The following is a 12,579-nucleotide window of genomic DNA, read 5'->3' on the forward strand; positions in this document are numbered from 1 at the left end:
CTGAAAAGTTACTGCCTTCAGTTGGACCGCGCACTATTTCTTTACTGTACTTTCTTTTCCACTGCTGTTCTCACAGTGCTATAGTGCACACCCCTTGACATTGTCTTAAATTGGCATACTAAAACAAACATTACAACACACCTGGTCCTTGTGAAGCAGCTGTCACGCTTTCCACATCACTTTATTTAGCCTTCAGATGTTGTGTTGTCCCATGGGCAGCAGAAGCAGCAGGGGTCTGGCCTCAGTAGTACAGTGGACTCTATTTGGGAAAAAGAAGTGCTTTGCTCATTTGAGCAACTGTGATGACTCAGTTCTTGAAGGCTTTTGAGTTTCTGGAAGAGTTATTGCAGTACTGTATGTCATGTCCATGGATGAAAAAAGAAAACTACAACTCAAACACATGATCTCATCAGGCAGAAAGTGTTCTCAGTAGAGCCTGAATTGTGAAAGAGTCAGTATAACAAGGAGAGCACAGAGCAGGCATTTATTGGAGAGAGGAGGTGCTTTTTTTTTTTTTTTTTTCAAAATCTGATCTGACAGAATAACGTGTTGAGCTCAATTTTTCTTCAAAATCAAACTGCAAGTAACTATTTGAAGAATTTCAAGGCTGTGTAATTTCCACTTAGCGGGCTTTTCTTACAGTTCTGACATTAATTTGTGAGTTAATATAGATCATACTGACCACCATAATAAAAATCCGCAAGCTGAGGCTTGGAAGCTCTTTAAAGTTGCATAATATTTGCCTTTGTCCAGCCGTCTTGGTCTGGACTGCTATGTGGATAAACATGCTGACTGGAGCTGGCCTGGGTGCAGCAGCTGTCCTGGCAGGTGAATGACTTCACTAAAATAAAAATCACTCTAAAACCATCCTAACCAAAGCAGAGAGAAACAAGATACAGGCAGAGACATTACATGGTACACATGCATTCTGCTCTTGCGTGTATTCTCATCATCCATGAATTGTATATGGACATGTGTGCAGGGATGATGTGTATGTGCACATGTGTTCGTGTGATTGTGTGATTTAGACTGTGAAAGCATCTGGCCATGCCGGCCTGGCTGTGTGCTCCTGCTGTGGGTCAGTCAGGCTGTTTGGACATGAAGTGGCTGTGAGTGTGTGTGCAGCTCGCTGGCTTGGGAGTGTTTATGTCTGTAATAGGCACTTAACCACACAAACCCAGCAGGCAGCTAAAGAGAAACGCCAGAGGAGACATTCAGCGGTGTTAACAGCAAGTTCTTTAAGTTCCCCCCTTTACAGTTATAATTTATTTAATGTGGTTTTCTCTGCAGAACCACATTATACAGCAGACTTTGTCTGCTGAGAGAATATTCGAGGGGGGGCATAGTGTATCACTTACACACAGAGCAAGAGATGGATGAGAGAGAGACATGGAGGGAGTGCGTGGCTGAAAAGTGTGAGGGGTGCAGATTCATGTTGTTTGTATTTATTCCCGGATGAAAAAGGAGAGCGCGAGATGGGGGGTGTGTACTGGGTGTTAGAGAAATACTTATCCATCATTTTGTGAGCTGGAGCAGAGGCTGGTGGGGGAGAGAAAGCAGCATTATGGCTGGTGTCTGCACCGTAGTGGTGGGTTAATCTAGAGCAGAGAGGCGGCGCACGCTGCTCTGACAGGGAGAAAAAAGTTGGAGAATCCTGTGGAAAAGGAGATTCTGATGGAAAACCCATGAAAAAAAGCAACAGTAGAGAAGAAGAAAAACAAATCTGAGTGCTGCTGAGGACGAGAGGAGAGACAGAGAGGTACAGGGTTGGAAAAAAGAGGGAGATCGAAAGAGGGGAGGGGGACGAAGTGGGAGAGCAGCAGAGAGACACAGGGAAGAAGAGGGAGGTGAAGAGAGCGGAAGAGGGAGGGAAAAGGAGGTGTGATAGTGGGTGGGAGAGGAGGAGACAGTCTGGTGGACGGGCAAAAAGACAAAGGAAAGAGAGGAGAGTGAAAGGGATATGTCAGTGGGCTGGTTAGGGATGAAGAAACTAACAGATGCATAGAGATAAGACAGCCAAGGTCTCAGGAGAGGGATACAAGAGTGCAATGTGGAGTAACACAGTGGTTTAGTAAGAGGTAAAGGGAAGGAGAGAGGAGAGGGGGGGAGGAAGAGATTAAGGAAAAAGGCAGAGTGATAGACTGGCAGAGAAAAGGGAGGAGAGAAGAGCTGGATGAGAGAGAGGAGGGAGGCCGTCTCGTAGAGCGCATACAGCACGCGTGGAGCTGGTGTTAGAGCGAAAGAGAGACAGAGAGAGGGAGGGAGGGAGGGTGGGAGGAGAGAGGGAAACAGAGGGAGGGGGTGAGGTATTTAAACGCCGGAGCAGGACAGCACAGGCGAAGCTCTGAACTCCCCGAGAGTGAAGGTAGGACAGGGAGAGGAAGCAGAAGAACAGAGCTCTACAGTTTTCCTGACGGCCAAGCCCACACACTCTCACACACATATAAATATTGCACATAGAAACACACACAGACCCACACGCTCTCACGCACGCACTTTTGGACTTTCGACTCATTTTTGGTGGACTCCAAAAGCGGTCCTCTGGAACTCTACCTGTGCCTTTCTCGCTCCCACTCATCACTCTCCTCAACTCTTCACCCACTGTCACTCCCTCAGCCCCTCGCTTGGTGAGGGCAGATGGCCATGGTGCGGGCCTCTCTCGGGGGCGCCTTAGGCTGTGCCCTGCTGGCCCTAGTCTTGGGGAGCAGCAGCGTGGATTTCGGGGCGCCCCCTGCAAGCTTCTACCCCCGTTTCAACCCCTTCTTCTTCCTGTGTACCCACCACGGGGAGCTGGAAGGAACTGGGGTGGCAGAGGGTGGGGGAGAGGTGCTACTCACCCTCCAAATTACGGGCAACCCCACCGCCTACACCCCTGGACAGGAGTATCAAGGTGAGCACACCCACTACGGTGTCCACTTGTTTTTGCTGCATGTTGACGAGAATGGGATCTATTGTTTTAGAAAATTGTTCATATCAGTGTTGAATCTCACAAAAAAGAAATGTTTTGACCTGGTTGTGAAAATACAACGTATTTTGTATTATTAGTTTTCGTCTTGTGACAGAAATTCTCTTTGATATTGTAGATGTGTTCTTGATGAATACACGTTGCTGAAATTGTTATTATGCATAAAATACATTTCACATTAAAGATATAAAAACTATTTCATGATCAAGGATTCTACACACACACACACACACACACACACACACACACGTGTACAACAAATACATTTTACTTGCAGGTGTTTTGCCTCACACATGAGGCACCGCTGTGGTGTGTGCATATGGGAGTGTGCAGTTTGTGTGGGGTGGCTGTTGTTGGAAACCAGCATTTATGTAACTGTAATAAGTAGTGATGCTGAGTGGGACTCCTGTTCAGTGCCGTGAGCAGCTTTGGTGTTTTACTGAGCTGTGATCCTGATGCTCCATGTGTAGGTGGCTTCTCCACAGGACTAACAGCGAGATCCCTTCAACTGAATGGGAGAGAGAGAGAGAGAGAGAGAGAGAGAGTGCAAAAACTGCAAGTGCGAATGGACAAACGAGGCACCACAGAAAGCTCTGACTGATAGAAATAAAGACTTATAAATCAGTAAACCATGCGTAGCGCGTAAGAGGAGACAGAGATTAATGTCCCCTTTCCCACACTGATGTGCTGGCACCTGGTTCTGGAAAAATGATCCCCTCTGACCTCCCAAACTGTCTCATCATTGCTCAGTCACTCACTCTCGCCACTCACTTAACACTGGGGACAGTGACCCGCACAGGCCACCACAGACCCACTAAGGTCACATTCCCATGCAGCTGTTTTCTTCACTAAGAGCTGGATGTATGAATGTATATTACTGATTATATCTAACTTCCTTAATATACACATGCACATTACCCACATCTTTTCCCAACCCTGTCTTTGTTGTGGTTCACCTAATTCGATATGGCAAACAGTGGATTTATTGCACTGCACTTGCGCTGTTCACAACTGCAGACTATTATCATGGCAAATAAACCTCATGATTCCAGAAGGATACGTGCAGCGGAGTTTGTGTAATTGTATATAGAAAGAAAGGGATATGAGAAGGCCAGGAAAACAGAGCAGGAAAGGAGAGGAGTCTGGAAGAAGCAGTATTATCCTCTGTCTGAAAATAACAGCCCGGATCAACCCTTCAGTCAAGCACCTTTTAACTGGGGCCGGGCTTGTAGGGAGAGCAGGCGGGGAGAGATTTGAATAACTAGCTGGTGGATAGGAGGGATAGAGCGCACGGAGAGGTTTAAATAATTAGCATTAGAAATGTGGTGGACTGGGAGGAGGGAGAGATTTAAATAGGGCCACGGCTGGGATCGGATGGAGTAGGGGGAGATTTAAATGACGATGAGAGGATTGAGCAGATAAGATACCAGCAGCGGGGCTTGCGCGGAAAAATGACAGGGTTCCAAGCTGCTCACTTTTTTTCTCCGTCCCATGTTTTGGCACATGATGGCACCTCATTGTTAAATTTCTGGGGTATTGACTGAGTTTGCATGGGGATGGAAGGATAAATGGCAAGTGAGCAAATGAAACGTGGCTGGCTGTGTGCTTAGTTGTGCAATCAGGAGCAATCCCATTCTCTGTCTCTCTTCTCCACCTCTCTCTCATCTTCTCAAACATTGATAGTTAGATCCATCTTTACGTGTTCCTACCACAGTCGCAGCCAGGCTCATTATGGCAGGAACTGGGTGTTTTGAGGGTGCAATATACAGGTGTTAGATTCGAGGGTGGACATGTTTCTGCCTGTTCTGCTGAAATCAGAAAGAGAGAAAAACATAGAAAGGGAAAAACTGTAAATCACATCTTCTTGTGATGTGAAGGAAAATGGCAAAGGAAGTGTTTGTGGCTTTTTTTTTTTTTTTTGTCCATTTCTGCGAATGAGCTCTTGTATTTCAGCATGCTTCTTTTATTTGGTTTGATCTCAATTGGTTTTTTTTCTCTCACTGCTTTCTATGTGCTCTCTGGGCTTTAGTTTTGGATTACATTTGGTTTAATCTTCTAAAAGCAACGTGTGATCTAACCACTGAAAGAGCTGCATGTGGAAATGGTGGGCGGAAAGCATTAGAGATGCTGGCCGTGTGGTTGTTGAAGGGCTGTAGAAAAGAAAACTGAAGAAAGAGCGCGAAGGAGAGAGGTTGTTAGTGGAGGGAGGGAAAGTTAGAAAAAGAAAGGAGATAGATGACCCGTTATGAAAGAGACAGAAGGTGAGTGTCTCAAAGAACCACCTCAGTATTCGGTGCCGAGCCAGAGGAAGATTCTGTGTGGCCGATTTGTCGTACGGTAATTGGGTTTCTGACCTGACCTCACTGCCTCTCGCTTCTCTGTTGCTTTTGAGTGATAAGACGATGTGTGGGCAGTGTACTCTGTGTCTGTGTATGTGTGTGTGTTATAGACACAGATTACTGTGTTTAGCTATCAGAATGAAATGACCAAGAGAGGTTGCGTTACTCTCTGTGTGAAATGTTTGAGAGGGTGGGTGTATTGGCAGGGTCATAGTGGACAAAATGGAAACAGAAATACTGTAGAGACACTCTGAACTGCTGGGAAACAGAACGAGGGGAAATGAAAAGATTTATGTGCTTGCATTCAGACTCTAGGGTCAATCCTTGTACCAGACAAATGGAGACCAAGTGTCACTCACACACACTCACATACTGCCCACATACAGCCTTATCTTTCAGAAGAGAGAGAGCAGCAAAAAGAAGAAAGGTCACGCTGGGATTTGAGCCTGTCCTCTAAATAATCAAACAACCCTTTTGAACCACTTTTGCTACACTCAGGAAGCGGTTCTTTATTTCAATAATGTCAGAGCATTTTTTATTTTGTTTCTGACCTCTTTTAACTGCTGTGGGAATTCGAGATGTTCCCCATACAGCAACCGCATGTTTATAGGAAGCAACATCAGAACACAAAACCCAGAGCCCTCTTTCTAAACACAGTCAATCAGAGCGTGTTGTTTCTCATTCTTGTTTCTTGTCCCTCTTCTTTGGAAACATTATGTATTCATTTTAACAGATGAACAACAGCATTCAAGAAGGGATGGTGACACAGCAGTGAGAGAACAGGAAGAGGCAAAATTCCTCCAAACAGATTGTTTTAGTATCAGAAAACATGGCCTTTCCAGTAAAGCACATTGGATTCACATCATGAGCAGAGGGGACATCAATCTACTGTGTTATGCAGTATGATTAGAAAGCACAATAGAAAAGATTGGTGAGGGAATGGTGTGGCAGCGCGGTGTCCTCTGCAAGTCAGTAGAGAATAGCCAGAAAAAATGAAGGTGCATGAGCAGAAATTGGGCCAGTGAGATTGATTGAGTGCCTTTGTGTGTCGAGGAATTTGTACCATTTCTTTCTGACGATTTCATCCTAGTTCATAATGATGCGTGCGCACTTGTGATTAAAGCTGCAGTTGTGTTTATCATGACAGTGGTCTCAAGCACACTGCATGTTTGTTTGTGTAGAGCACACTGTTACATCTGGTGTCTGTTGTCACGTTACAGGGCTTAATACGCAATTCAGATTATTTCTTCCTGTCCAGACTGTTCTCATGATAGAAGGGGCTTATATCTGACATCAGTGTGAACGCATCCCACATGCAGCCAATAATGTCACACACTTGTGCGTTGGAACTACAATAAAAACGTCACATTTGCAAAACAGGCATTTGGGGGAAAATGAATGACACAGTGGTGCAAGCTTCATCTCCTGAATTATTGCCATACGAGGAAGATCAGATGCCATCATTCACTATATTAATTAGTCATGTGCTTCTGTTTGGGAGAGTGTGTAGCGCTTCAGAGCAATGGCAGTTTGTTTTCGGGGTAACTGGCTGTTGTATAAATAGGCTTTTGGTCTACTAGCTCTATTGCTGAGAGGTGTAGATGTGGCCAGGAGAGAAGTCAGGAGTGATGGGGTCGCTATGTGGAGGGTTTCACGAAGGAACAGTACATACAGACCTTCAGATGTCCAGGGCTATATTCCAATACTTTACCGGCGCCTCACAAAAACACAGGCGCGGCATGTAGGCAAGCTATCCCTGTCGGATAGCGTCTGGCAGTCGAGCTCTGTTGGCTGCCGACCGGGGCAGCCTACTGCAGTGGCAGTACGGCTACGGCAGCCGTCTCTAGTTCTCAACGCACTGCTTAAAAACTGTTTGGCGAGTAATGTGCACCTGTGCAGTTAAGTATGACATGGAAAAACCATGGATGTGTGGGAACACACATGACATCCAATATCACTGTTCTCACAATGGTCACGTGGACAGTAATCAGATATGTATTGGATTTAAGAGACTATATGAAAGTGTCTCAGATCTGATTGGAAAAAAAATCAGATTTCTGTGTCCACACTACTCTAAAAACATAAGATCTGTGTCACAAGAGAGCAAAAAAAATCGGATTTGGGCCACATTTGCTTGCAATGTGAACATAGCCTCAGTCTGTTGATTTCATGTTATGGTATTTGAAAAGCTTGAGTGAGTGCTTGTATTCCCACTATGCGTATTTGCATATTGCGTGGAGTTTTTGTTTCTATATGCAGGGTTGTTGATGTCAGTGTAAAGCACTGAATGAGCCACTCACACAAGCCCCTACTGAGGCATGCAGGTTCAGGTAGGCAATGTGGCTCCCCCTCTCACTACTTTCATTGTTCCTACACACTATTGAAAGCCAAACAATATTCAATGGGATTCAGCAGTGTGTCTCTACCACAGTGCCACAATAGAAAAACAGGAGGAGAAACAGCGGTGCGAGGGAAAGTGACAGAGGGTGAAACAAGAGAGCTGCTTAGAGAACTAGTTGACAGTACAGGCTGAAATGGCCATTGCTAATCTGTCAATGGTCTCTACAGCCGTCCCTGTTCCATGGACCTTTTCATGTGCAAATGATTGAAGAGGCCCAAGAAACAATCAACATTTCAAGGAGATTTGGACGTTGCCACTAAATGACATTCTTAATGGGAACTTGGAGATAAATTCATCCCCACAAAATGCCATCAGCTCTTCCCATGATAACCTATCAGATTAGACATTGTGAATTACTTCAGCAGCTCTCCTGCCAACCACCAGAAACAACTCAATGCGCCTTGCAATGGGAAAAGGCCATTATCTATCTGCAAAGTTGATTACTTGTCGTGGTTGGGGGTGTTTTTTTTTCTGCGACTGTGCTGTTGACCGATGTCTGTAGAACAACAAGTCAGTCATGTCGAAGTGAAGGTCACAGACACACGGAACCTGTAAAGCTGTAGGGAAGCTGACATTATCTTACCATATGCCAGGTCATATCAGTAAAGCCACAGTGAGACACCATGAAAACAGGGCCCATCTTAAAGGGACAGTTGATCCCCAAATCAAAATGACATAGTTTTCCTGTTACCTGTATTGCTGTTTATCTTTTTAGATTGTTCATTGTTCATTGCCAAGTGTTGCCCATATCAACAGTAGAGATGTCTGCCTTCTCTTGAATAAAATGGAACTAGATGGCACTCAGCTTGTGGTGTTGAAAACACCAAAAAATCTATTTAAAAAAACTCAACAGCAATGTCTCTTTGCAGAAATCATGACCCGCTTACTCAAGATAATCCAGGTTGCGAGCAGTTTCATGTAGGAACTATTTTCTTTCTGCCAAACTACACCCCCCAACCGTATCACCACGCAGAAGGAAGCGTGACTCTACTTGTAGATGAGAGGCTCATACTCATGACAGCGGGAAATTAAATCATTAATGGCGTCCTACTCGGCTGACCTGTAATGTTAGCCAACTCAGTGGCAGCATGCTTCCTCCTGTGCAGTGATACTGCACATCTGGCAGGTGTTGTTTGGTAGAAAGAAAATAGTTCCTGTATGAAGCTGCTCAAACAAGGTCCCTGGATTATCTTGGTAACCAGGTCATGATTTTTGGAAACAGACATTGCTGTTGAGTCTTTCAGATGTATTGTTTGCCGCTTTGAGCACAAGCTGAGTACAATCAAGTTTCAATATAGTTGAGAAAAGGCCAACATTTCTTCGACCGATATCTTTAACAATTTTTTATTGTGGGGTGTACTGTCCCTTTAATGTCTTCAAAACTCACAGTCATTTTTAGATTTAGATTGTATACCAAAGTGGCATCAGTCAGCTGTGACGTCAGCAGCCCAGGGGAAGCCATCATTGCCTTCTGCAGCACTTAACCTCTAAGGGGACCGTTAAGGGTCTGCTTTCTGACCTCTGACCGCCTCTTGTCAGTGCTGCATTGCTTGGAGTTCTGTTCCTACAAAGTGATTAGATTTGGCTGGTGTCCCTGCTTTTCCTGTCCACCAGTCTAGCGCTCCTCACGTCTCTGTTCAGCTTAACTGTAGCATTTCATATTTATCTACTTAAAGGACCAAGAAAAACTCTTTAAGTATTTCTTACGGTGCAGCAAGCATTGGTCAGTGAACCATCAAACGACTGGCCTAGTTTTCATGCCGACATCCCGTTTAGGGGAAGCGGGACACTGAAAAGGGGGGTAAGGAGTACAGGGGATAGGGGCTAATGGTTTAATATGGCTCTCTTGTGAGCAAAGGAAAAGCAACATGCAGATAGCACTAGCACTTTCAAGTGGTCCAAACCTGTGCATTCATTAGCTCCCCAGCTCTTCAGCCTCTCTGCCTCCTGCTGCTTTGTCTGAATAGGTCACTTCACTGAGTAGAGAGAAGTGTGTCAAGTGTATTACTGTTTGTATGGGCTTGCTGGGTGTGTTTGGGTGTTCTGTCTTTGTGGACATTGAATGATGAACCATTTAAAGAGCATTGTATTCACCGAGATATGCCAGTTTCCTTTATATGAAGGAGCAGATGGGCGAGAAATGAGAATGGATATTCATTGGGAATCTTCTCTTTGTCACACATGCACGCTTGGCCATGCACGCAGCACTCAGCTCTTAGTGGGTGATCCATCATGACACAGAGACAGGTCAGATGTTACGCTGGCTAAACACAAATGTCCTGATCAGCGGGCTATTACAATTTTACTTGTGTCAATGTTACAATAGGATGTAACATGATAACATGAATAGGAGGTTGATATTTCCCTCCTGTCAGGTGCTAAATGGCTGTGTCAAGTTGTTGTCACAGGAGCATGCTCTAGCTATTGTAACATACCATACAAATGTATGACATCGTAATGATGTTACAAGAAACTTGCACACACGTTTGATCTGTCTCTACCTTTGCATTTTCTCATAAAGAGGCAGTGAGCTGCAGCAGCTCTGGAGAATTTGAAGCCGTGAGAGTTGAGATGGCCCAGATGCCACCTATACGCTACATTTGTGGAAAATTGATTTACTGCATCAGAGCACGGAGAATCGCCTCAGATATCAGTGACATTGTTAGCCTTTGCCAGGCTGGTGCCAGAGTGATGCCAGCGTGGTGCCAGGTGTGGTAGAAAGAGCTAAAAATGAAGGCAGTGAGTGGATCCCCGCCAGGCAGAGGTGTGTGCCTGTGCCAGTCTTATCTGGGCAAGCGGCAAGGAGCTCTTACATTTTTTATTTTCAATTTCCTCAGCGGATTCATTTTCTAGCCAAAACAAGAAAGCTCTTAACAAGCAAATGTGAGTTGTGTTTTCAGTAACTTTCATGAGTGGGCAGACGAGTGGGCGTAAGTATTTTCAGGATGTTGGAGTGTGTGCTTGCCTTTTGGGGGTTTGCCTGATTTGGAGTGCCTTTCTGTTGATAATACAAGCTGGGGTGTGCAGATGCTGGGCTCCTGCTGTCCTAGTATGTACTTGCTTGCTGTGTGTCCCTCGTGTCTCTGTCTGGTGTCTGGAGGTTTAAGTTTTAGACAGAGGAAGCACCAACAAAGATTCTACTCCTGGCACAACTTTAGCAACATATAAACCGCCCAAAAATACAGTGACATAATGAGTTTTTCCTCGCCTGAAGCACAAAGAATTTGGTAGCATTCTTATTGGTTACCTGCTCAGATTCCTGCTGTTGCTGAATATGAACTTTAATGAGGATTTCTGTATTTGAGTCATTGTATATGTATCAGTCCCTATGGTAAATCATAGTGAGAAACAGAACATCAGCTCACAGAGCCCACACAACATACTCTAAACCCTGAGGGTGAGGATGAATCCCAACCACGCTGTATTTACTGCCTGAGTTTCCCAATAGAAAACACAAGGGAAGCACCCCTCCACAGTCTATTTGAATTATTTTTTATTGGCACATTACACTCCCCCCCCCTTTCCTCTGCCTCTGCCTCTTTGATGTTTACTTTCAACTTACAAACAGGTTGTAAACATAATTACTTTTTTTTTTTTTATTACAGAAAGCACAAACACAAGGTCTACATACAACATTAAGGGCTCCGTGTGTCTATGCAAACTCATGCTAATGTTGCTATCCCAATCTACCTCGTAACAATGGGCCAGTGTTCATTCTCCTTAAGGAGTACCAAGTGGCTCTAAGCCGGATTTTGAAAAGTGATGGATCCTTTTTAAACCTTTCTTCCCTCCTCCCCATCCTGCGTGCTGGACGTGTTGTTCTCATGGGGTGGTTTCCCAGCCGCTGTTGATTAGCGTGTCAGCTTTGCCGATGGCCTCTTCCTTTTAGAGAATGGAGCTCCTGTTGGAGGATTGTGTACCTCCTCCTCCCTCTTCTCCTCCTCTTGCTCTGGATCCTCCTCCTGGCGGCTTCATTGAGAGAGCTGTAATCCCTGCTTGGGGGGCAGTGTGTCGTCTGTGCTGATAGCATTCAGAGGGCCTTGTAGCGCTCCAATGGACCCACTACAGAGGAGGCGGCATGGTGCAACTGGCTGGGTGCTGGGCACATGGCGCGTGGCACAGGCGGATTAGCCCCAGCTCTACCCCCCATTCAGCTCCAGCCTCCTTCAAACAGCCAGGCCCACTCTGCCCAAAGAGACACGGCAGGCTGGCAGAGGCAGATTACACATTGGTGCCTGTGCACAGGCTCACACATATGGCTGCTGAAAGTGACAGCATGGGTGAGGGGGTTAGTGTTTACAGGGCCCCTGAAAATACTTAATTCCCCTCATGCTCTGTTGTGAAATCCCACATATCAAACCTCATACCTCCAGCCCCCACAGGTCTACGTGTCATCAGTGAGCTCTGACTCAGGAGTAGAACATCCACAGAGAATATCCCAGTAGACCTCAATAATGATTAGCTCGTTTATCTTGCTTTTAGGATTTGTCAGAAAGATTTCTGAGTATAGGCTTACCTTTGCCTTTCTTTGCTGCCATCAGTAAATCAAAAATATCCCTTTCTACCAAGGAGCACCCCGAGGAGCAGCATGTCTTACACCTTAGTGAACCAGGTGTTTGATTGTGTGTCAGGGAGCGAGTGGCAACTGAAATTCTGACCAATGAAGAAGAAGAAGTGCGACTTCACCTTCCTGCCTCACTGTACTCAAGGGAAACTGAGAGTGTCCATCCATTGTAAAGGACACTGTTCCTCTCTCTCTTTGGCTGATGTCTGTCCTCGGCTTCACTCTTTCTTAAAAAAATTATCGCAAAGCTGGGAACATGTGTCTGTCACCTGCTGCTCAGTGCTCACTTTCACAGGGACCAAGAATATGA

At 45.3% G+C, this 12,579-nt stretch overlaps 1 protein-coding gene across 2 annotated transcripts in view; it reads left to right on the forward strand.

The window, feature by feature from the left end:
* The first annotated feature begins 2,317 nt into the window (after window positions 1–2,317).
* reln (reelin) overlaps window positions 2,318–12,579 on the forward strand; it is a 117,374-nt gene continuing 107,112 nt past the window's right edge. For both annotated transcript variants that reach the window (XM_050073171.1, XM_050073172.1), the window contains exon 1: window positions 2,318–2,890. In XM_050073171.1, the coding sequence (XP_049929128.1) occupies window positions 2,638–2,890 (253 nt within the window). In that variant the 5' untranslated portion in view covers window positions 2,318–2,637. The remainder of the gene's footprint in view (window positions 2,891–12,579) is intronic.

The sequence above is a fragment of the Epinephelus moara genome, chromosome 20 (assembly GCF_006386435.1).
Source record: "Epinephelus moara isolate mb chromosome 20, YSFRI_EMoa_1.0, whole genome shotgun sequence".
Taxonomy (NCBI): Eukaryota; Metazoa; Chordata; class Actinopteri; order Perciformes; family Serranidae; genus Epinephelus; species Epinephelus moara.